General features: G+C 42.2%; 1 protein-coding gene across 10 annotated transcripts in view; it reads left to right on the top strand.

Annotated features, from left to right (window-relative positions):
• Nucleotides 1–23,924, top strand: part of LOC138948919 (E3 ubiquitin-protein ligase UBR4-like) — a 224,267-nt gene that overhangs the window by 65,384 nt on the left and 134,959 nt on the right. For 8 of the 10 annotated variants that reach the window (XM_070320552.1, XM_070320561.1, XM_070320554.1 and 5 more), the window contains exons 30-39: nt 523–629; nt 1,955–2,050; nt 2,650–2,768; nt 3,786–3,865; nt 4,636–4,830; nt 5,594–5,657; nt 7,343–7,422; nt 8,102–8,231; nt 8,793–8,863; nt 9,864–10,011. In XM_070320552.1, coding sequence (XP_070176653.1) covers nt 523–629; nt 1,955–2,050; nt 2,650–2,768; nt 3,786–3,865; nt 4,636–4,830; nt 5,594–5,657; nt 7,343–7,422; nt 8,102–8,231; nt 8,793–8,863; nt 9,864–10,011 — 1,090 coding nt within the window. The remainder of the gene's footprint in view (nt 1–522; nt 630–1,954; nt 2,051–2,649; nt 2,769–3,785; nt 3,866–4,635; nt 4,831–5,593; nt 5,658–7,342; nt 7,423–8,101; nt 8,232–8,792; nt 8,864–9,863; nt 10,012–23,924) is intronic. The other 2 variants (XM_070320559.1, XM_070320560.1) reach the window with 1 other exon arrangement.

Genomic DNA, 23,924 nt, shown 5'->3' on the forward strand with positions numbered 1-23,924 from the left:
TACAGGGGGGATTCCGGACAAATGGGCTGAGTCGGGTGAGGTGACACTAGATTACCGATCGAAAGTCAACCCTCCAGCCTGTTATCTATTCTCCTATTAGTTAAATTGAGGTGATGTATTCGAAAGAAATATGTATTTTTTACAAGTAAAATGACTATTTCTAAGAATACTCACCTCAATTTAACCAGAGACCCTCCCACCAACCCCGCTATTGACTTAATAGCTTCGAATTGAAACTGGGGATTATGGGCATTGGCACATGCGCAGAGAGGTACTACCGACAAAGGGAGACTACTCCCCTAAATGGTATACCGACGGAAATCTAGAGTTAGCGACCTTGTTTACAGTCTAGTACTGGTAACATAGGACGCTTCTCAGTCTAGCACTCGTAAGTAAGGTAACTCCTATTAGTTAAATTGAGGTGAGTATTCTTAGAAATAGTCATTTTACTTGTAAAAAATACATTTTTTATAACTCTTACTTTCTTTGAATTTATCTAATTTTGTTTCTCTAACCTTACAGTGGTCTGGATGAGAAAATCCTGCAGGAGTGCATTCGCTTCATGGACACCATCTTGGACAATGTGCCTGGCGCTAGAGCCCTGGACGCCTTCTATTCGTCACACGGGGGTAGGTAGCATTGATGTTGCTCTTTTGTCTTGCTCTTCTTTGTTCCTGGTTCTTCTGGAATTTTGTGGATCCTACTCCTTTTGGCGGGGCGGGGATGTAGCTCAGTCGGTAGCGCGCTGGATTTGTATCCAGTTGGCCGCTGTCAGCGTGAGTTCGTCCCCACGTTCGGCGAGAGATTTATTTCTCAGAGTCAACTTTGTGTGCAGACTCTCCTCGGTGTCCGAACACCCCCGTGTGTACACGCAAGCACAAGACCAAGTGCGCACGAAAAAGATCCTGTAATCCATGTCACGAGTTCGGTGGGTTATAGAAACACGAAAATACCCAGCATGCTTCCTCCGAAAGCGGCGTATGGCTGCCTAAATGGCGGGGTAAAAAACGGTCATACACGTAAAATTCCACTCGTGCAAAAAACACGAGTGTACGTGGGAGTTTCAGCCCACGAACGCAGAAGAAGAAGACTCCTTTTGGCAACAACTGTACAGATTGAAATGTCAGTGTTTTTCAATATATACCAGTTTTAAAGTGTCCAGAGATATGTACATACAGAAGGATGAAAATGTGTATTCTTATCTCTCCTCTCACAGCCGCATACAGACACAGGCAAGAAGGCAAGCAGGTTAGGTAGACAGCGAGACAGGCAGGCAGATAGTCACACCAGACGACATACTGACTCCAGTACACATATTTCACATGGGAAACCTTCAGCCCCCCATCGTTCCACTTTCCCCTTGACAATCATCAGCTCTTGTGACAATGGTTAATCGTCTGACCGTTTGTAGCTCCAGCCCCCCATCGTTCCACTTTCCCCTTGACAATCATCAGCTCTTGTGACAATGGTTAATGGTCTGGCCGTTTGTAGCTCCAGCCCCCCATCGTTCCACTTTCCCCTTGACAATCATCAGCTCTTGTGACAATGGTTAATGGTCTGGCCGTTTGTAGCTCCAGCCCCCCATCGTTCCACTTTCCCCTTGACAATCATCAGCTCTTGTGACAATGGTTAATGGTCTGGCCGTTTGTAGCTCCAGCCCCCCATCGTTCCACTTTCCCCTTGACAATCATCAGCTCTTGTGACAATGGTTAATGGTCTGGCCGTTTGTAGCTCCAGCCCCCCATCGTTCCACTTTCCCCTTGACAATCATCAGCTCTTGTGACAATGGTTAATGGTCTGGCCGTTTGTAGCTCCAGCCCCCCATCGTTCCACTTTCCCCTTGACAATCATCAGCTCTTGTGACAATGGTTAATCGTCTGACCGTTTGTAGCTCCAGATAAGCTTGTATTGAACATGTGTATGAAGCTGACATGTGATGGTTTTGATCCTCCAGACCTGACCAGCCTCCTGCTGTCTGTGGCCCGTGAAGGCGTCAGCCCTGCCTTCATCACCAGGGTCCTCCGCTTCTTCAACAAAATCTTTCAGCTGGGTAAGTCTGTCAGCTCAAATACTGTTGTTTGCCAATTACAAAATCGTTCAGCCGGGTAAGTCTGTCAGCTGAAATAATGTTGTTTGCCAATAGAAAAAAGAAAGAAACAAGAACTGCAGTCTTTTTGTTAGCATGAACTTGAAGGTGTAATGTGCTGTTGTGTTCCAAGCACATTTTTGAAAACACATTGTTTGATTTGAGGAAAGAGAGCTTCGGGTGAATTTATTTTTTGAAGTTTGGTGACAGGTTATTTCTGCTGTGCAAAACAACTAAGGGTGGGTTGGTTGTACGTCTTTATCTTGGGAGAGAAGACATGCAGCATACTTCTACAGCGCAGGTAGACTTTAAGAGCACAAAATTATTGAGCACAAAATTATTGACAGTTACACAAAGCATGAAAAGCAGAGGGGGTAAGACTGTGTTTGCCGGCTGAAGTTACAAGTTAAAACAAAGACAGGATTGCCATGAAGATGCAAAGTGCTAGACGAGTCAGTGAAGCAGAACGAGAAGGCAGGGAAGACACCTTGGTTTCAAAATGAAAGAGTTCTTGATTGAAGTTTTGTGGAGGCATTTAACATGGGTTGTGTGTGTCATTTCAGGTGACAAAGAGAACGCAGACAAGAGCTACGGCAACCTGTGTAGCCACCTGTCTGGCCTGTCCAAGGTGGACCCCTCCGTGCTGCAGTCCCTGCTCTACAAGATCTTCAAACCCCCACAGGTAAAGCACAACTCTCGCCACGGAAGACGGCAGACATGGGGAGTGGGAGGAGCAGGGGTACATTGCCAAAAAGGGACAGAAAATGTGGGGAGGGCAAGGAAGAATGTTTGTCTTGGAGGATGTTGGACTTAAAGATGGGTGTTGAGTGTGTGGGGCATTAATGAGAGGGGCGGGAAGAGAAAGTTCAGGGTTGGGGGGGGGGGGGGGGGGGGAGAGAGAGAGAGATTACAAGAAGGTGAAAGGGGGATGGTCAAAATAAGAACGAGTTTGGAGTGGCAGGAAGGGGAAGATGGGATTGGAACCTGCACACGAAATCAACTGTTAATGGTGGTTAATGACAAGAGTTGATGAAGGCAGAAAAGAGAAAGTAGGATGAAAATGATGATGGAGAGGGTCTGGTAGCTCAGTTTCTCTTGCACCGGACTTCTGACCCTCGGGTCACATGTTGAAATCCCAGGGAGGACAGACTCGATTCAATATAACACTTACCTCGACAGTACTATTCTTGCACATTATCTATTATAGGCCGAAAAAATTGGACAAAACGCTGCGTGGGTACAATTATCTCCCATAACCATGCGCCACCGTGGATCCCAAGCACTGTCCGAGTGCTTCCCCCTTACAGGATGTAGGTGGCGCGTCCTCGATTCAATTTTATGTGATGACTCGGAGACGTTATGCTTTTCCCATCTCTGTGTTTCACTGTTGCTGATCACACCTGAACATGGACACATCTTGGTAGGGAGACTCTTGTTGCTTCTAGCTTTTCACTGGCAAGAAACCATCTGAAGTTTCCAGCAATATACTAATTAAGTAGGAAGATGACAAAAAATGAAGTGGGCACATGAACTTGCAGAAGAACTTAACTGTTGTAGATGGTGATTGATGGTAAAATAACAGTAGTTATTTCCTTGGTTTAAACAACATTTAATTAAAGGTAATGTTTGATCCGTACTCAGGCATATGCTCATATTAGAGGATCCTTTATTGGTTATTTCGTTCTTTGTGTCTGCACAGGAGGATGAAGAGGAGAACACAGTCAAGCAGAACCGTTACCTGCTTCAGAGTCTGACGCTCTACATCGTCAAGGATTCCAGGTGAGGACTTGTAGATTGTTGTTCCTCAGACTTTTCAGCTTATTTATTCATTTATTGGTTGTTGTTTTTGCATGAGACTTCAGTATCGAAGAGAGAGTGAGTGAAATAAATGCTTTCAGTTCTGGAAGAATTTTACTCTTGAGATTTCCAGTTTTATTTTGCATGTCCAAGGAGCAAAATGAAAATAAAAAAACAGTTTGGCATGTATTTTTAACTCATTTGACCATATTGTTCGTTTTGTTCCCTCAAATCGCACTGTTTTTGGCATTTTGTAAAAAAATCAGACACACAACCACACAACATAACAACATAAAACAAAATGTATCGGAAAGAATTATATGTGATCTTTATGAAAACCCTAACCTTATGATTGAGGCTGTAGATCCAACTGCGTGACGCTTAATCCAATATGGTATCCAACAGGGGGTCAAACCAAAGTTTTGAGCGACGCCATGCTGTTTTGGCGAATTGACTACGTCGCAATCCGCACGGAAAAATCAGTGCTGAAGGCGACAAACCAACACTAATAGTAGTTAAAGGGAAGCAACTCCTTCAAAAATGAACGTACTTTTAGCTGCCATTTGCGTCTCTGCAATCCTCGTCGCTCCCAACAAGGGGAAGAAAAAAAAATCTTGCCGGTGATATATCGCCGGCACGTCTTTTACGTAGTAGAAAAGTGCCGGCGATATTTCACCGGCACGACTCGAATGAGTTAAAATGTATTTACATGTAGAAGGAGCATGATAGTTTCAACGTCAATATCTTTGCAGTCACATTGGTGATGAGGTGGCCATGGCAGTTCTCAACGCCCTCATCCCTATGGGGGCCCCGCTGCTGCGTGAAGGGGGCGGGGACCTGTCGGGGTTCCCTGAGTTGATGATGGTCATGCACACGCTGGCTGTGGCTGGCAACGGTGGCGGTCATCTACAGCTCTTCAAGGCAACCACTGCCTGGCTGGACCTGTGGTAAGTGTCCAAGAGTTGTAGAGATGGTTTTGTCAGTGATTGCACTAGAGGCCTTCCTTGATTGAGCCCCCCAAGTTGGCAGAGTCCTTTTACGGAATATTGAGTGCAGCGAGCTTTGTGAGGTTGATACTGTGGAACGTCTCTTGTAAGACCTCTACAAATCTGACATCAGGTCTTAAAAAGGAGGAGAGTCTTAAATTGGAGGTAAATGTACCAAGGTTATGAAGAGAAAGTCTGAAAAATCAAGGTCTTGAGGAAGTTTTAAATCAGGGGGTCTTAAAAGGGGGGGTTCCATTGTATTACCAAACCCTCTCTGGCCCAGAGCACCCAATACCACCAGTGAGATAATCCACATGCAGATCCACGGCTTGAATAGATGAAAACCAGCTTTGTTTCATAACTGAAAACTTAGGGTTGTGCAAACACTGCTTTGAGCTTTTAAGGGTTTGGTGAAAAAACTGATCTGCTTCCCATTGGTGGCTCACAAATGTTGCTGATGAACTAAAACCTTCTTCCCACTTATATTGTTTGTATGCTATTGATACATGCTTTTCATTGTTGGTTCTGTAGTGTCCTTTTCAGAGGTTTTTTTTTTTTTCAATTTTGTATTTTTTGGGGTTTTTTTGTACTTCAAATTTGTGTGTCATTGTAAAAATGTTGATAAAAGACTGGGAAAAAGGTTGGCTGGGTAAGCCGAATTGGGTGAGAGCAAAAATAATGAACATGTTTGTGATAATATATTTTGTTGCTGTCTGTCTTACAGCAAAGCACATCTTTCGGAAAAGGAAGTCCGGGAACATTTGGTGCAGAATGGAAAACCAAGCCACGTAAGTGATTCGGGGGAAGACATGCATTGTGCCAACAGGAAGAACATTTTAAAACGGGAGAAGAAAAAAGTCACACCCACCTCATAAAGTTTGGTTATCTCAGGGTTTTTTTAAGATTATTTTTTGATAAAGAGTGAAGATGCATACCCAGCAAGATAATACAGATATATTATCACCATATTTATGGTAAGAATAAACAAGTCGCGTAAGGCGAAATTACTACATTTAGTCAAGCTGTCGAACTCACGGAATGAAACTGAACGCACTGTATTTTTTTCACCAAGACAGTACAGCTTCGTCAATCCCCGCGAGAAAGAAATCGCTCACCTCCCACGTGCAAAACGCAGTGATATGCACACGCCAGAATAGCGCGGTAGCGTATTGTGCTAAGCAGGAAAGCGCGCTTTTCTGTATTCGTGTTAACTTTCTGAGCTTGTTTTGAATACAACCTATCATATCTATATGTTTTTGGAATCAGGAAACGATAAAGAATAAGATGAAATCCTTTTTGGATCGATTTCTTAAATTTTAATCGTAAGACTAATTAATCTATTTTCGTTAACTGTGATCACATTTTAAGAGTAAACATGACACATGTATATATTTTTAGATTCAGAATGTCATGAAGATTACGATGCAATCAATTTTAAATCTCAGTTTGCGAAAAATCGATTTTAATGACAACTTTAATGAGCAAACTCATTAATTAATTTGTAAGCCTCCAAGCTGAAATGCAATACCAAAGTCTGGGCATCGTCGAAGATTACTTGACCAAATTTCAACCAATTTGGTTTAAAAATGAGAGCGTGACAGTGCCACCTCAACTTTCACGAAAAGCCGGATATGACGTCATCAAAGACATTTATCAAAAAAATTAAAAAAATTTCTGGGGATATCATACCCAGGAACTCCCATGTAAAATTTCATGAAGATCGGTCTGGTAGTTTTCTCTAAATCGCTCTACACACACACACACACACACACACACACACATACACACCACACCCTCGTCTCGATTCCCCCCTCTACGTTAAAACATTTGGTCAAAACTTGACTAAATGTAAAAAACAAGAAAGGTAGGTTGTTGGAATGTTTGTTATTGACAAAACAATACAACACTATTGACAATACAAAAATTTATTGTTTTGTCAATAACAAACGTTCCAACAACCTACCTTTCTTGTTTTTTGATTCTGAATTTAGGAACGTTGGCAGTCTCTTTGTTTTTAGATTTTTTTATTTTTTTTTTTTACATATTTATGGTAAGCTATTCATGTTATGTTAGTGTTCACTTTTTATCACAGCTATAAAAATAGGCTTTGAACATCATTATTGTAAGGCCTAAAAAAAAAATAGGTGTGGTTACGGTAACCCGACCTACCCTATTTTTAGGGGCCGATCCTATAACTTTTTATTACATTTGTCAAAAAAAAACCAAAAAAACCGAGTGCAAAAAACGCAATGAAAGCGAAAGCGCCCGTGTCGCACACTTATTTCCCTGTCAAGTAGGTTTAATTTGTACACATTAGAAAAAAAAGTTTAAAAAAAAAAAAGTGATTGCCTACCTACCTACCCTATTTTTTTTGGCTATGTTACCGTAACCACACCTATTTTTTTTTTTTGTGGCCTAATGTGTATTGTACACATTCATTGTCTTTCATCGTATTCTCTTGTTTTGGTTGTAGCCTGGTTTGCTGGAAACGCTCTGCTGTCTGCTTTCCTACATCGCTGAGATCCTGGCAGCACTGAAGAAGGGAGTTGACAGGTAACCATCAACAGATTATTGTATGATAGCAAGGACATTTTGGTGGATAAGTCGCAGTTATATCTGGAGCTCCTGTTGTATTTTGGCTTTTAGCACTGTGTGACCATGAATTTTGATTTGAAGTGTGTTAAAAATGGCTTCCTGAAAAAAAGATATAGTCTAGATACAGTCTGGTTGGCAGATCTTAGTTTTGCATACCGTTGCAGTTTAGAAAACCCTCTGCCGCCTGGTAACATTGTTTGCATGGAAATCGCAAATTGTCTTGTGTGAGTAATGCGTAAACCTACAATGTAAGGCATTCTTGAGATAGCCACAGCGGTTCTCAGAAGGCATTCCTCTGACATTTTTCATTTCATTTCATTTACTCCATTATCCCAATGCTGGGGAATTCGGGTCGCTTCCTCCCAGTGGAAAGCTAGCAGCAACAAGAGTCGCGCTACCCAGGTGTGTGTGTGTGTTTAGGTGTAATCAGCCACCTGCATTTATGGCAGAATGACCAAGGTCACTTTGGTGACACAGGGGTGGGACATGAATACCTGTGAACCTAGTATCACAAGTCCAGTGGTCTACCAACTAAGCTACCCAGCCCCCATAGAGCCTGTGATTTGTAGGTTTTGCTAGGATTTCACACAGTCAGTAAATATCCAGTAGATTTAAAACAGCCGGCTAATTATAACAGTCCTTCTTCCTTCAGGGGCGGAGCAGCGTCACCCACAGTGGAGATCGAGGTGAGCGCTCCGGTGGACGGAGACAGTGACTGGGCTGAGGACATGCCGCAAGAGGAAGAGGACTCCGGCGGAGAGGATTCGGTCAGTTGCTTCCCTTTGTACCAAGCTGTGAAGACTGTGATTATGCTAGTTGTATTGTGTACGGAAGGACTGACTGCTTCAGGATGTACTTGTTGGCATTTTTCAAAATGTTAACCTGTAAAATAGTGACTGAAGACTTGATTGATTTTAGGCTATCTTTGTTTAAGTATCAGATTATTGGCCTGCTCTGATTAGGGTCATATACAATACAGTCTTTTAAGACCTACACAAATCTTCGAAAATCGGTTCTTGAAAAGGAGGGAGTTTTAAAATGGGGGTCTGTTAAGAGAGGTTATGAACAGAAAGTCTGAGAAAACAAGGCCGTAAAAAGGGAGGGAGTCTTGAATTATTTTTTTTTAAGGAGGATTCCTTTGTACTCATTATCAATATGCTAAACTATCAGCCTTCTTTGCAGATGCAGAAAAAGAATGTAGAAAGATCAGTACCTATTATGAGTTTTGATAAAGGTTTGAGTAGAGACTGACCACAGATTGACAGACTGATTTGCTTGCTTCTGCCTTAGCTTGCTCCTCATGTGACTGTCATCAACTTGATTTTCAGGATGAGGAGTCCCTGAACAACAAGCTGTGTACATTCACCGTCACTCAGAAGGAATTCATGAACCAACACTGGTATGGATATTTTGTTCATCACATTTTGTTTAATCTATTTGACCTTTGAGACGTGTGATGCTAAACCAACCCTTTTCTCCATTTCTCAGTAATACTTGTCTAGGATGCTGTGAATTGATGAACATGATTGCACCTTACTGTTGTTCTGTAGAAACCTGTGTTGACTATTCAGTGTATGTGTGTGTGGGGTGGGAAGGTGGGGGGGGGGGGGGGGGGGAGAGAGGTAGCCTTGTGCTGGTGCCTTCTCACAATTATTGTGATTTCTTCATATCACAAAAGATGTTGGATGACGTGTTGAGCAGTAACATTTGGTGGTTTTGTTTAAGGCGGTCCTCAATTCAGCCGCCAGTAGACTTCGCAAAGTCTTTTTTGCTGAAAACTGAGTGTTAAGCTTTGTGCACCCAGCTTCATGAAGTAGACTTCGCAAAGTCTTTTTTGCTGAAAACTGAGTGTTAAGCTTTGTGCACCCAGCTCCGTGAAGTAGACTTCGCGAAGTCTTTTTTGCTAAAAACTGAGTGTTAAGCTTTGTGCACCCAGCTCCGTGAAGTAGACTTCGCAAAGTCTTTTTTGTTAAAAACTGAGTGTTAAGCTTTGTGCACCCAGCTTCGGGAAGTAGACTTCGCAAAGTCTTTTTTGTTAAAAACTGAGTGTTAAGCTTTGTGCACCCAGCTTCGGGAAGTCGACTTCGCAAAGTCTTTTTTTGCTGAAAACTGAGTGTTAAGCTTTGTGCACCCAGCTCCGTGAAGTAGACTTCGCAAAGTCTTTTTTGCTAAAAACTGAGTGTTAAGCTTTGTGCACCCAGCTTCGGGAAGTAGACTTCGCAAAGTCTTTTTTGCTGAAAACTGAGTGTTAAGCTTTGTGCACCCAGCTTCATGAAGTAGACTTCCCGTAGTCGACTTCGCCCAGTTAATTTGAGGCTTTAGGAGGGAAAAAAATTTGGCCCTAGATGCGTGTGCATGTGTGGACTTTAATCTTTGACGTCAAGTGTTGGCCATGGCAGGTACCACTGTCACACGTGCAAGATGGTGGACGGGGTGGGGGTGTGCACGGTGTGTGCCAAGGTGTGCCACAAGGACCACGACCTGTCCTACGCCAAGTTCGGATCATTCTTCTGCGACTGCGGCGCCAAGGAGGATGGCACTTGCAAAGTAAGGTTGAGTGTGTGTTCGGGGAGGAGGGTGGGGAGGGTCTGGAAAAAATGTATTTTTTACAAGTAAAATGACTATTTCTAAGAATACTCACCTCAATTTTTTTTTATTTTTTTTTTATTTTTTATTCTTTTTTCTTTTTCCGACAATATAACATAAAACAGATCACAGACAGTCTACATAGGGTAACGAAAATAGCAAATATCCAGTTGAGGCCATCTCAACCATATCACTTACACACACACATATAAACAGACAGTACAAAAAGGATAGAGAGAAAAGAGAGAGGAAGAAAGAAGAGTGACAGAAGAGAGTAAGGATCAGGGAAAGAAGAGGAAGAGGATAGCGAGCGGTGACCAGGCTAAAAAAATAAAAAAAATAAAATAAAATAAAATCATTCAATTGCATGCCTGTACAGATTCCAGTTTCTGTTGAAAGAAGTTAACTCATTGTTAACCAATGCATTGTGCTTCTCTGCCAAAAATCTTTGTTTTAGAGTTAAAACAAGAACCTGAAAATGGGGGCCGGTCGCACGTATTTTAGATGTATAAATGTGGTATTTTGCGATTAGAAGGAACAAATCAAAGGTTTTGTCCGTCACACAGTTTGTTTGGTAGCCACAGATAATAAGTTGCTTATACAGTCTAACATTAGTACAATGTACAAAATTGTCTCGCATCCACTGAAGGAAATCATTCCAAAAGGCCTGTGTTTTTGTACAGTCCCAAAAAAGATGTTCTAGCGTTTCCTCCTGCTGTCCGCAGAAAGTACAAATAGGAGATTCAACAATTTTTCTCAGATGCAAAAAACGCTGGGTGGGTATAATTCTATATATCAGTCTATACTGAAACCATCTGAGACGTACGTCCTCAGTTGTTCTTTTAATTTTTAGAAAAACCTTATTGACATCTACATTACAGTTCAGTGCAGCTGTCCACTTTTCAATACATTTCAGAGGATCAGTATTCTTAATCAGATATCCATAGACATGTTTAGAACCACCACTGGCCAAGCACTGCCAGACACATGGGTCACTTACCACAAAGTTATCACAAAAGTCAATTTCTAGCTTACATTGATACTTCTTAACAGCCCGTACTATTCCTTGATATAACAAAAAATTAACAGTCACATTTGGGTATTTTCTGCTAAATTCATCATAGGTCAAAAATCCATCTTCCTTCAGCAAGTGACCAACAGAAACAATACCACAATGTGCCCAGCTTCTAAGAAACAACACCTTCTTGTCTCTGCATATATTGATATTGTAAAAAAGACATTCAGATACAAAGTCATGAAAAGAAGATGGAATACATTTGTTGCACACTTTTTTATAATGTTTAAAAACATCAACCCAAAAAGGATTAACAATTCTTTGCATCAGTACATTTGCAAACTCGCCCCCACGTTGTTTCACAACTCGGACAGCAGGACATAATGCATAGAGAATTTGTGTAATTTTTCCATCATCATGTAAAACTTTCATTAGCCAGTTTATCTTCAATGACGATAGAAAAACTCTCACGTTAACCATTTTAAGTCCCCCCTCTTCATATGCCTGATACATGGAGGTTCTTTTAATTTTGTCAATTTTCCCGTCCCAAACAAAATTAAACAGTAGTTTCTGTAGATTAGCTAGAAAATCCTCATCTGGGTCCGGCAAATTCATAAATAGGTAGGTAAGTTTGGACAATGCCAAAGTCTTAATGACTGTTATTTTTCCGAAAGGGGTTAAATTCCTTCTGGACCACGAATTGAAAATTCTCTTAATCTCCACAAACTTGTTTTCATAGTTTATTGGAACAATTTCCTCGATGTTTGTCGAAAACCAGATACCCAAAACCCTGAAAACAGTGGGATTCCAAACAAAGTTGTGTTCTGGCATAAACTTAACGTTAGAATTTTTAGAGGCTCCTATCCACACTGCTGACGACTTATCATAGTTAATAACTAGACCTGACAAAGAAGCAAATGTCTGTAGTGTTTCTACACATGCACAAAAAGAATCTTTGGTACCATCAAGAAAAAAAGTAGTGTCATCCGCATATTGTGACAATAAAATTTCGACATCAAAAAAGTTCAGTCCCTTTATTTTTGGATTCTGACGCATCATTATTGCCATAATTTCGGCACAAATTAGAAAAATATAAGGAGACAAAGGGTCCCCTTGACGGGTTCCTCTCTCCAGATTAAACCACTCTGAATATTGTCCATTTACTGCTACACATGATTTACTATTTCTGTAAAAAGTTAATATCCACTTTTTTATATCATTTCCGAAGTTAAATTTATTCAGTGCTTTTTGTATAAACGACCATGCAATGCTATCGAAAGCTTTTTCAAAGTCTACCATTAACAGAAGGCCATCAGCTTGTCGTTCATTAGCATAAATAATAGAATCATAGAGTAAACGAATATTTTCGCCTATATTCCTACCTTGCATAAACCCTTTTTGATCTTCATGAATTATGGTTGGGAGAACACGTTTCAGCCTTTCAGCAATGCAGGTGGAAGCTATTTTATAGACAGTATTTAAAAGAGTAATAGGACGCCAATTTTTTAGAAACCTTTTATCTTTCCCTTCTTTGGGTATGCAGGTGATCACTCCTTGACGTTGTGTTACCGACATTTCACCTTTTCTAAAGCCTTCATTAATTGAACGAAGCAAGAAAGCACCTAGATCAATAAAGAAAATTTTAAAAAATTCTGCTGAATATCCATCCGATCCAGGGCTTTTATCGTTTTTAAGTTGTTTTACTGCTTTGACTAATTCTTCTTTACAAATAATACCTTCAAGTCCATCACGTTCTTCATCAGTCAAAACAGGATGTTCTAAGTTATTAGGAATGTCTTCATTCGTTATATTATGTTCCCTTGAAGCATACAACTGTGCATAGAAGGATTTAACTTCTTTAGTAATCTCATCACTGTCACATAAAAGTTCGCCATTGTCCTTTTCAATAAAACACATAGCCTTTTTGACAAAGTTTCTTTTTTCAAGACTACAGAAATATTTAGAATTTTTTTCACCATCTGCAATCCATTTTGCTCTTGATCTAACAATCAACCCGTCTACTTTTTTCTGTCTTAACTGAAACAACTCTTGCCGCTTCTGTTCCAAAATAGTTACATTCTCATCATTTAGATTACTTTCTAAAACCTTAATCTCATCCATCAGATCGGTCTCCCTTCTGCAATTTTCTCTCTTTTTCTGCGCTGCAAACGACATAGTTTTACTTCTTATCTCTAAAAGTAACATTTCGAAAAATAATTGATCGTCAATAGTTAACTGTAACTCCTCATCATCAATCTCTGCAATGTTAACTGTATCATACACGAGAACAGCATACTGCTTTTTAACCTCTAAAATACATTCCTTAACTAAGCGAACATACTCAATATCTTTTAATAAACCATTATTAAATTTCCAAAAGGATCTATGCCTTTTAACAACATCAGTTTTAAAACTCAGAGATACAACAGAATGATCTGAGCAATATCCAGGTGAGATATTAACATCATCCACAACAAGACCAAGTTGTTCAGAGACAGCAAAATAATCAAGCCGGCTTCTCTGTGTGCTATTAGTTCTTCTCCAAGTATACTTTCTCACATCACCATGAATAGCTCTAAAAATGTCAACAACATCATGCTGTTCCAAAAAATCAGTTATTTCTTTTCTACTCCTATTTCTATACACATTGCTTGGATTGCTAGAGTCCATTTTTGGATTCAAAGGAACATTCCAATCTCCCCCCATTACTAACAGTTCATTATCTAACAAAATAACACTGTTAAACAGATCAAGAAAAAACTCAGGATGATCTCCACTACTGGGACCATAGACATTCACCACTGTCATGCGTTTATTTAGAAGTTCAATATCTAACAAAATGTACCGCCCCGATTCATCTTTTATGATATTGTGTAATTTGTATTCAAAATTATTTTTAAACAATATCGCTACTCCCCTACTAGCTGAACTATCCCCGTTAACTACAACATCAAATCCCCACAGTGATCGGATGAAATTTTCATCTTCTGTTTTCCAATGTGTTTCTTGCAACATAAAGATATTATTATCAGAACTTCTCAAAAAGTCAAATAAGTCTTTTCTTTTCTTATAATCATTTAGTCCATTTACATTGAAAGTGCAGATCCTCAGTTTTTCACAATTGCTTGCCATCATATTTCATAATCGGGTATAGCCAACAGTTACAGAGAATATTTACAGGAAAAACAAAAAGCAAAGACAGTATACTCCTGCACTCACATAAAAAAATAGAGCATATACGCTATGTAATGCACTTCTGCAAACACAACCCTGTAATAGATTAAACCAGCAGTCAGCATACAAACACACACATGAATGATTTGACCTAGTAAGCAAATAATGTGTAAACTTGCACTCACACAGATCTAAAAAAACAAACAAGTCAAATATACTTTCACAAGCACAGCACTGCAACAGAAATAAACCATGATCAGAGTGTACATGCACACCTAAATATTCAGACCTGGACAAGTAATGTAGACATTTGCCCATATGCTCTAAGGAAAAGTCACACCTGCCATACACACATTCACAGAAGCAAGTCTGCAGCAGAAGTAAGCCTTGATAAAGAGACAAGAGCACACCAAAATAAGCAGACATAATAAGTGGGTCAGGTACACATTTGGACCTACACAGATCAGATAAACCAAACAAGTTGTATACACCATCACAAACATAACCCTGCAACAGAAGTACACCATGGTAAAGATAAGCAAACAAAAGCACACACACATATCCAGGCATAAATGACATGTCAGGTACACATTTGCACCTACACAAATCAAAAATAGCAAACAAGTCATGCACACACCCACCAACATAACCCTGCAGCAGCTTTGGGCAACAATCAGCATACCACTGGCAGTATTCACATAGATAGGCAGATATGCATGCACATGCAGCAAACAGATATTGAACACACTTGCACTTACACAAATATGGCAAAACATTTAACCACACACAAACATCCCCATGAAGTAGATGTAATCCACAGTCAGGATATAAATGTACGCATGAATATTCAAATACAGGACACATGTCATGTACACACTCACCAGCAGAGTGCAAAAACAAATTCGTGCACAAGACCCCAATCAGAAATTCGGCAATCAAATCCATCTTCTGAACATGCGGGGAGAAAGAATCAACATAAAAGGCGGAATATACACATGACAACAGTTGAGTAACACACATGTAGGCCTAACTTGGTCGCACCTGGTCACCATAGAGAAAAAGGAAAGTATAAGAAGCCAATACAGTGACAGAAAGAGGCACACTGACAGTGACAGAAAGAGGGAAAAGAGAGAATGGCAGGGGAACACAGCTGACAGACACAAAAACAGGGACATGTAAAACACATGGAGAAAAAAGAACATACTTTCCGGATAGAGCTATCACACCTCCATCTTGAAAAATCGTGCAAATCCGTAAACAGACACATTATGTAACACACACAAAAAAAAACCCAGATTCATTGTAAATCCAACGTTCCGCGGCCGAGTGAAACTGACACGCATAGGCTAGGCCTACACAGGATGCAGCGAACGTTTATCATTGGCTAAGACTGTCACATGGTATGAGTGTTTACATACACGCTGCGTAACACGCTTCAGCACACGTTTGTGATCAATTGTCCTGTTTGTCTGGTGTTTTGTCTTTGCTTCCTTGTTTTGCACTGTCTGATTGTTTCTTCTGTTCAATTTCTTTCTTTTTACGTTGCTGGAAACGGCGCTGGGCTGGAGTAGAAGCAGCGGCTGGGTCATTCTCAGGGATGGGAGGTAGTCTGCTCAGGTCTGCAACACGTTCAACACGGTGGACTGCGCCGGCCGCGTCTTTAGCGAAGATGGAACCCTCTGAGGTCCAGGCCTCACGGGTGCCAGGGTGGTCGAGCGTGCACTGGAAGAGGATGTACCTTGATTTGGTGAGGTCTTCGACGATGACGACTTTCGGCTGCACATTCTTGAGGAGTCTTCTGTTCTGAATAACCTCACGCTTGTTTTTCCGTGAGACGAATTTCACAATGATAGGCCTGTTGAGACCTGCCTTTCGTTTGCCCACACGGTGTGCTGCCTCAATGTGCCATGGTTTGATGTTGGTCAGCTTCAGTTTGTCATGGAAAACTTTCAGAACTTTTTCTTCACTTTCTTCCCCCGTCTCAGCATGGTCAGAGGGCTCTTCAATGTACAGTAGTTTGACATTGTTCCTGCGAGAATATTGTTCGTTTGCCTCTGCCCGATCGTAAGCAAGTTTTGCATAGTAATGGGCCTCGTGTAACCGACTCTCTGTGTTTTCTTGCATTTTCTCACACGCTTTGAGCTGCTTCTTCACATTGTCGTTTTCTTGCTTTAGATCAAACACCTCTCCCTCCAGTTTTTCCACATTGAGTGCCAAGCTGTCAAATTTACGATTCACACTCTTCAGTTCTTTTCTTACAGCTAGCAGTACTGACATAAGATCCTTGTTTGAACATTCTCCCACCTCCATGTCACTGTCACAACTCTCAAAACCGGTACCACTCATTGTATTCAATTCGTCGTCCTCACCACCCAATGCTGTCAAACTGTCACTCACCTCATTATATTTCCGGAGAAAAGAGTCTACAATTGAAGGCTGAGACAACCGCAAATTTATCACTTTCTGTTTTTTCTGTCGCTTCGGTGGCTTGGGCGTAGAAGTAGACTGAGTGTTAGATAGGTTTGTGTCACCTTCACCACTAGTGTCAGCTTTGCGTCGCTTCACTGACGCAGACCGGCTACGGTGCATGGCGGATCACTCACACATAACACATCGTGCATTGACAAGGTTCGTGTCTTTCAGGAAAAGTACGATAAAATTCACATATTCACGTCACATTTTTAGTAGGAGGATTACGACAGCCCAGAGGACTATCAGTCCATGTTACTAGAGCCCTAAACGACTTGAAATAGACGTTTTTACATCGTAGATGTTGAGAGCTCACAAAAAGACGTCCTCTCTACATGGGCCCGGAAGTGACGATGACTCACCTCAATTTAACTAATAGGAGTTACCTTACTTACGAGTGCTAGACTGAGAAGCGTCCTATGTTACCAGTACTAGACTGTAAACAAGGTCGCTAACTCTAGATTTCCGTCGGTATACCATTTAGGGGAGTAGTCTCCCTTTGTCGGTAGTACCTCTCTGCGCATGTGCCAATGCCCATAATCCCCAGTTTCAATTCGAAGCTATTAAGTCAATAGCGGGGTTGGTGGGAGGGTCTCTGGTTAAATTGAGGTGAGTATTCTTAGAAATAGTCATTTTACTTGTAAAAAATACATATTTCTTTCGAATACATCACCTCAATTTAACTAATAGGAGAATAGATAACAGGCTGGAGGGTTGACTTTCGATCGGTAATCTAGTGTCACCTCACCCGACTCAACCCATTTGTCCGGAATCCCCCCTGTAAAATCGGGGGAAGAAAAGGATAGATCATCGGACTGAGAAGCAAGAAATCCTGAGTCGGGCGAGTGGCAAGTTGCATTGTTGCCACTGTGTCAACTTGCTCCAGAAAGGGACAATCGAAAGAAAGTCTCACCTGTCAATGTAGAGCTGGTTTCTACTCGATGGTCGTTACTATTCCTCTGATCACTTGTCTTTATCAATGTTGGGTTATGGTTATGACTTGCCATTATGCGCCTTGAGCGACCCAACTCCCCAGCAACGTAAAGTTCTGCAGGCGGATCAGGTGAACGACCTAAAAGATGAGGAATGGTCAGAGATAACAATTCCTCTAATACCTTGAACTTATCACCAAGGTGCGTCTCTGCGACTGATCCTCCATTTAAGGGAGATTGACAGAGTTTCCAGAGATCCTGTAGAATTCTGGTCTGAGGCACCACTTTCCATGGCAAACAATTGTGCCAGTCGCATGAATGAATATATATATCCTCTCTGAATTTACCTCTCTAATGAGGATGGTAGGCACAGATACCAGTGTAAATTCAGGCTGACTTAGCTGTTCCTCCTGCGTGACAGGAAGTAAGCGCAAGTGCGCTCAGCAGTACGGTCACTGTCTGCACCTTACCTGTGCCTGTCTCAACGCATGTGGGGGCTATAAGCCTACCCTTAATGGTTATAGGTACCATTTGTCCTAGAATAGCCAGTGAAAGACAGCCAGCTGTATTGCCTTTACCCAAGGGGAAAACCTGCTTCTTACTTTGAAATTCCACACTTATAGCGTGAGGGGGTCCCCAGTGACCATGGGCATCTCTGAGCCCTTATTGGCTGAATGACCGCTCTTGTCTTACTCAAGAGGGTGCCATGCCTGGCATGCAACTCACTGAGAGGTCCCATTTGTGATTTCAGCAGGACCGTTTTCTGGCTTGATCAGCCAGGTCCTTGATCTAGGTTTTCTGTAAACATGGTTGTAGGTGGCATCTGCTGGGTTGTCTGCCCAGCATAGGTTTTGTGGGTTCTGGGACACTCCAGATTTCTGTAGAGCTCACAAGTTCTTAGATGACTATGCAGTGATGATCTCCGGCCTATGGCCGAAGGTGCACTATCTTGGGCTGATGCAAAGTTCTGCCCCCTGGTAGTTGAACTCACAAAGATGTCTTATGTTGTGATCTCAGTAGTATTTCTGCCTAGATCACCCAAGTCCATATCTGGATTTACAGTAGGCGTGGCTGTGGGCGGCAAGTGTTGCATTGTCTGACCAGCATAGCTTTGTGAGCTCTGGGGCACTTCAGCTGTTTGTGGAGCTGAGCTCTAGGGTGACTATGCAGAGTTGTTTTCAGGCCCCTGCCTGAGGCAGGAGGTGTACTCTCTTGGTCTGATGCATAGTTCTGACTTGACAAAGGTCTTAGTCAGCACCCGAGTTGCCACGTTTCTCGCCCAAAAACGACGCGTAGCCGTAGACTGGGAGTGAGTGAGATAGGCTGGTGTGGTATTCCTGGCTCCAGCTAGGATCTCACTGTGTCTCTACCTCAGGCTCTTCGAGCGAGGGAGAAAAGGCTGGTGTGGTATTCCTGGCTCCAGCTAGGATCTCACTGTGTCTCTACCTCAAGCTCTTAGAGTGACACAACTTATACTCACCCAATAACCTTGTGTCACCGTAGACTGGGAGCGAGGGAGATAGCCTTGTGTGGTATTCCTAGCTCCTGCTAGGATCTCACTGTGTCTCTTTCCTCCAGCTCCTTTAGCTTTTGAGTCCAGGCATCTGAGAGTCTACATATGGATGGGATGGACACATTCACCCACTGTCTAAGGTATTGCCGCACTCATTATGCCTTTCGGGGGAGGAATACCTCTAGGTCTTATCTCTGTGGTCCAGGGATCTTAGAGCGCCAGTTGTAAGAGGCAAACGAAGCTTGTCCAATTCAAGGTTCGGTTGGAAGGGGTGGCTGAGCCTTCCCAAATCCAAGTGTGTCTGTGGCCGTACCCAATACCCCTAAAGGTAGAGGAAGCTCTTCTTGTTCCAGGAAAATTTGACTCAATGATGGAGGGACGTATGGTTTACCCAGTCCAAGATGTCTGGCAGCACTAATCAATCCGCATGGGCTGAGAGGTCCTCCTTGATCTATGAAATCTGGCCCATGGATCTCATAGTGCGGATGGCTGGCCAGACCTCAGACTATCTCTCAGTGTCCTTCCTGGAAAGTCCATGGAAAAACGGGCGGAGTCACCTCGGGAGACATTCCCTCTTTAGTCAAGTCTGTCCGTCTCTGAAGCATGACGTAGGTTGAGTGCTGTTCCCTGTTGAAGGGTTTTGCCTTGACTTGGTTTGTTTGTTTGCTTAACGCCCAGCCGACCACGAAGCGCCATATCAGGGCGGTTCTTGACTTGGTCCAAGGATGATAACCATGAGGTTTTGTAGCCTAAGGACTGCCTGACCCTGGGGTAGGTTGTCTTCCAAAAGCTGCTGATCATCTCAGGGGCACCTGCCCAGTGATCTTAAACGGCCCATCCCTTCTCTAGGACGTCTACTGTCGTCTCTCCTGTTGATGCTTCTGCCAGAGTTGTTACCATTATCAGTCGAGATGTGACCTGTTACAGGTGTCGGACATCCTCTGTTGAGTGTCGACTGTACAATCTGACATTTCTATCATCATCCCCTGGCTGATGCGGGTGTCAGATGACATTCAGGAAGAAGGGGCAACTCTTACAAGTTGTTACGCTGAGTCCGTCCACAGGTCATGAAAGCATTCTGTACTTGACGATCTCAGAGCACTTCTTCCCCCGTCTCTGCGTTATCTCCAACAGCTCCCCGCCTTGTGATGTAGCCTGAACATGCTCACCCGTGTTGCCCGACGCTTGTATGGCAAGATTCTTGGGCCTGTTACCCTGTTGAACAAGCTCCACTCCAAGTGTGAGTGATCTTCAGAGTCGTTTCCTCAGGCAAATGTCTTGAGACACTTTGATTCCTCTTATCTTGGTACGCAGTGTCTGTCTTGTAGCTGTGTATCCGAAGGAGACATCTAGAGACCTCAAGAGCTTGCAGTATGCATGGAAACTGATGTGACTACTATACCCTGTTCAGTTGTCCACCGCTGTTTGACTGGTGATCTGTATGCAGATTGCAGGTGCCATCTTGTTACTGGTAGGGCGGCTCCCCGGTGTGAAGGTTGTAGCCTCTAACCATTAGCTCTCCATTCCAGGTGATGAAGATAACTAGGAGGCTCTAGGCATTCTCCTCACACTCCCAGACTTCTGTGTAGCCGGGCACTGCTAAATATGGTCAGGCGTGAAGTGTTGGTCTAGTTCCAAGAGTGTTAAACATTAGGTCTTCCTCAGTCCGTCAGGAGGTGGTAGACAGGCAATGGGGGGCGGGAGCTGTCCTTCCGGTGCTGAAGCATCGCTACAGGCAGTTTGCAGCACTGAATACTGGTAGTCAAAATGCATGAAGCCACCATCATGATGGGGAACCCTGGCAAAGATAGTGGTGGGAGGGGCCCAGTCCTGTCAACAGCCGTGTTTCGGGGTCACCTCAAGGGAGAGGTTGCAGACGAGGCTGTAGCTACCTCAGGGAGATTCTACTCATGTTACGCCCAGTGGACGTCTTGCCTGACAGCTGGAGGGTCTGTCATAAGCTGTCGCAACGATCCTGGGAGTTATCAGGGCGAAAAGGAAGCCTGTCTCTTCCTGTGCTTACTGGAGGTATTCCCCCAGAGCGCCCGACATTGTCTGTTTGGTAATGTCTACGTATATATAAATACATGTCAATATGACTTAATTCCCCCTCGTACTGATAACGGCATGGATGTGCCAAGAGTTTATCCAGTACCTTTCTCATGAGAGTAGCCGCTCTGTCTAGGAGGCATAGTTAATTGTGTGTTGTAACAACATCCGTTTAGCAAATATGTTATATTTTCCATAATATGAAATGATAAACATTGTATCCCTTGTATGAACCTGACTAGAGCCAGTGTTATTTAAGGGCGGCCTCTTATTGTTAGGTCCTGTTGTCTACTTCTGAGAACCTAGTCGTAGGATTAGGTGACAACAGTAGAGATGTGGCCTTGTTAAAGGTCAAAGGCTTAGGTTTTGCCTACGAACCAGGAATAAGTAGAGGCATGACAACATTATAGGAAGCTCCCCTGTGAGTATTATTCAGAGCCTTGCTCGATCTTGCATGTTGTGAAAACTCAGCTGAGTGTAATACTCATGTGTTAACAACCAAGTTTATTCATGCCCCTAAGGCATGGTTTCAACTGTATATTATTCATAACATGTCATTCAAGTGTAATGTACATCAATTGTGCACTGGAACAGAACATAAGTATATATGTGTGCCTGTTCTAATTGAATTTGAAGAGCTGTCTCCTGGCACTGTGGTATCAACAGATTTTAGCTGAGTGTAAATCTCAAAGTGTAAACACTTGAGTTTATCCATAAGTTAAATCTTTTACCACTCAGATAGCTGATTTAAACACTCCATGAAAATGGAATTTGTAACATCAACTGACTTCTTTGATACCCTTTGCCAAGAAAAAAGGATTATATCCCAATAAAGATGTCCCATCTGTGTTTGCATACACTTTAATTCTTCCTTGTCAATTTAAAAAAAAAAAAATTAATTTTTTTTTTTTAATATATATTTATATATATATATATAATGTGTATGTATGCACGCATACAAGTTTACAAGTTAATCAAGTTAAGTTGGCAAGGAAAGTATTCTTTATCCAATTTGAAGAAGTACCACCACGTGGTCTCTGTGAGTCCACCATGATCATCTGATAAAAATACCAAAACCATAATCTGCCAACCGCAGAAAACATCGTTTCCCAGAAACATAGGAGAGAGAATTACTTGCCTTTCTCTGAGAGTAAAGGAAGTTCCCTCCGTAATATTCCCGGAGGCGCATATCTCAATCTCAGTGTTTGGTTTTCTTTCCAAGCGGGCGAGGTTTGTTGTTGTTATTCTTCGATACAACCCGCTTTCAGTTCTATCAGCGTTCAAGCGTACTGCGGTCCGTATCTTCGCTGCCCGCAAAAGTCATCACAGTTTGTAATGACCGAAGTATTCACACGCCATATGTAACATTCGCGGGCGCTCTGTGCCTTCAGTTCAATCAGCGTTCAAGCGTACTGCGTTCCGTATCTACGCTGCCCGCAAGAGTCATCGCAGTTTGTAATGACAGAAGTATTCATACGCCGTATGTAACCTTCGCGGGCGCTCGGTACTTTGTACGCCTAAAAATTCGGATCAGAAATGCGCTTCCGGTCGGGATAACGCGCATGGTAAACCTCGCTGTAGTCGATAAAAAGCTGTTAAAACGCAAAAAACTTCCGGGTAATTTCGAAGTTGAAGGTCTTGTTCGTATTCCTACATTGATGTGTAGGGTGACCTGCCGTTGCTTTCCATTGAAAGCGGCAAGGTAAGTTATCGTTCGCGGAGTTCTATTGCGCCAATGAAACCGGTCCAACCGCTGTAAATATCTGTTCGACATTCGTAACGACTGAGTAAAGAATAGTTGTCGTTCAATTGCATGTTCACTAGTTAAAAAAGACAAGTAACGGAGCCTGTTAGGCTCTGTGTGTCAACAAGGTATCATTGATGATTGAAGTACCTTCTAGTTCTACTTATGACCAAGTAACTTTGTTACATTTTTAAGCCGTTTCACTTTCATTTTCACGGTTCGTTACGTTGTTCAACGTGATGAATCATTGAATGTATACGGGCGTAGTAATCGCCCTTAAAAAGGAAAGCCCAAACCGTGATTGAAGGTGAATGTTGTAGTTCCTGTGAAGGAAGTCTTCTTAGACGGGAAAGGTCTAAATACACGTCTAGCTCCCCGTAGCAAGAAATTGAAACTGGGGATTATGGGCATTGGCACATGCGCAGAGAGGTACTACCGACAAAGGGAGACTACTCCCCTAAATGGTATACCGACGGAAATCTAGAGTTAGCGACCTTGTTTACAGTCTAGTACTGGTAACATAGGACGCTTCTCAGTCTAGCACTCGTAAGTAAGGTAACTCCTATTAGTTAAATTGAGGTGATGTATTCGAAAGAAATATGGATGTGTGAGTGTGTAAATAGAGTGTGTGTGTGTGTGTGTGTGTGTGTGTGTGTGTGTGTGTGTGTGTGTGTGTGTGTGTGTGAGTGTTTGTCTGTGTGTATGTGTTTTTTGAGTAAGTGTGTGCATGTCTGTGTTATATGTCTGTTTTGTGTGTGTGTATGTGTATATAAGTTTCTTGTAAATGTGTGTATTCATACATATGCTCTTTTGGAATTTACCTTGTGCTTGTGTGTTTCTGTGTGCATGCTTGCAAGCTTTTGTTTCTGTATGTGTAGACCCAATCTGTGTTCCATTCTTGTTACTAGAGCTAGAAAACATTACAAAACAGAACTTAAAACAATAATAATTCAAGAATTGTCAAGGCTATAGTCTCTT

The sequence above is a fragment of the Littorina saxatilis genome, linkage group LG15 (assembly GCF_037325665.1).
Source record: "Littorina saxatilis isolate snail1 linkage group LG15, US_GU_Lsax_2.0, whole genome shotgun sequence".
In the NCBI taxonomy this organism is placed as follows: domain Eukaryota; kingdom Metazoa; phylum Mollusca; class Gastropoda; order Littorinimorpha; family Littorinidae; genus Littorina; species Littorina saxatilis.